The 1495-nt window shown below is 48.6% G+C and overlaps 1 protein-coding gene across 1 annotated transcript in view; it reads left to right on the top strand.

Moving 5' to 3' along the window:
- LOC107577813 (sorting nexin-20-like) overlaps window positions 1–1233 on the top strand; it is a 4886-nt gene extending 3653 nt beyond the window's left edge. The window contains exons 2-3 of the mRNA XM_016263845.1: window positions 236–364; window positions 457–1233. Of these exons, the coding sequence (XP_016119331.1) occupies window positions 236–364; window positions 457–999 (672 nt within the window). The 3' untranslated portion in view covers window positions 1000–1233. The remainder of the gene's footprint in view (window positions 1–235; window positions 365–456) is intronic.
- The last annotated feature ends 262 nt before the right edge of the window (window positions 1234–1495 follow it).

Below are 1495 nucleotides of genomic sequence, written 5' to 3'. Positions count from 1 at the left end.
AGGTGCTGCAGTTCTTAATTAGCCCAGGTGTGTTTGATCAGGATTGGAGCTGAACTTTGCAGGAGGCAGATCTCCAGGAACAGGACTGGACACCCCTGCTTTAGGATGTCCATTCTGGCAATGTTCTGGAAATCAAAAACTATTAGCTGTACATGCCTTTACCCCAGACATAACACAACCTGCAAAGCTTATTGTCTCCTACGGATTAAGTTCACAGCTTATTCCTCTTCTTCAGGTGTACCAGGTTGTGGTGATCCGCTCAGGTAGTTACGACTTTGAGCGAGTAGCTATCGAGCGACGCTACTCAGACTTCCTCCACCTTCATCAGGAGCTCCTGCTGGACTTCAGCGAGGAAATGGAGGATGCCCAGATGCCCAGGAAGAAAATGACGGGTAACTTCTCAGAGGAGAACATCGCAGAGCGGCGCGTGGCCCTCAGGGACTCAGCTCTATGGAGGACATTGTGATGCCCAGGAAGAAAATGACGGGTAACTTCTCAGAGGAGAACATCGCAGAGCGGCGCGTGGCCCTCAGGGACTATCTTACTCAGCTCTACTCCCTCCGTTGTGTCCGAAAATCACAAGCGTTTCTAGCGTTCTTCACTCATAAGGAATTAAAACCTTCATATGACCTCCTGCGTGGGGGCCGCTTTTCCCGGGCCCTTGAGGGCCTCCAGAAAGTGTTGGTACTTCAGGAAAAACTATCTTCTCACAACCCTACTATGGTGGTACCAACCTTGTGTGCCATACTGGTGTGCCAAAGGGATCTAGAAGACTCTGACGCAGCATTTCAAACTGGCAGAAGAGCTCTGCCCACGGTGAGACGATACGAGCTCCGGCAGTATCAAGGGCCCCTGCTGGAGGCTCTTGTTGATTTGGGCTACAGTCTTGGGCTGCCTGTGGCCCAGTTACAGGATGAGCTGACCAGAGTGCAAGACTCTCCAAACGGGCAGGTGTCAGAGATGTCCCTTAAAGAACTGGTGGTGCAAGAGTTTGTATAATCAGCAACAACTGCAATGTAGTTGTGTTTACTATAATCATTATTTGATTAATTCCCTAATCCAAAATATTCAACTTCAGAGAGTTAACAGAATAATGAATCTCACCTGAAAGAAAATTCCCAAAAATGTACATTGTAGAGGCCAGAATGTCATAGAGACATGGCACTTTTCCACCGCGTGGTATGACTCGGCACGGCTCGGTTTGTGTTTCCACTGCAGTTTAGTACCGCTTTAGAGCGGGCGGGATTATTCACATGTCGTTATAGTTGCGCCGCCTATACTTCCGCGACTCCTGGAAAACTTTTTCATTCCGCCACGCCCCATCAAGCTCTCGCTGGATCCGCTCCTCTGCTATCAACGAGAGGATCATCTGTACTTCCTCAACAGACCACGAAACAGCCATTTTTGAAATGCATTCAAAACAGCCATGGTTGTTAAAAAAAGGTGTGCTCGTTCAAAACAATTGCATTCGATCCTTCGCTGGCTGTGCTGATTT

Source organism: Sinocyclocheilus grahami, unplaced genomic scaffold (genome assembly GCF_001515645.1).
Source record: "Sinocyclocheilus grahami isolate Dianchi unplaced genomic scaffold, SAMN03320097.WGS_v1.1 scaffold7346.1, whole genome shotgun sequence".
Lineage (NCBI taxonomy): Eukaryota > Metazoa > Chordata > Actinopteri > Cypriniformes > Cyprinidae > Sinocyclocheilus > Sinocyclocheilus grahami.
This window is presented reverse-complemented; position numbering and strand designations above follow the sequence as displayed.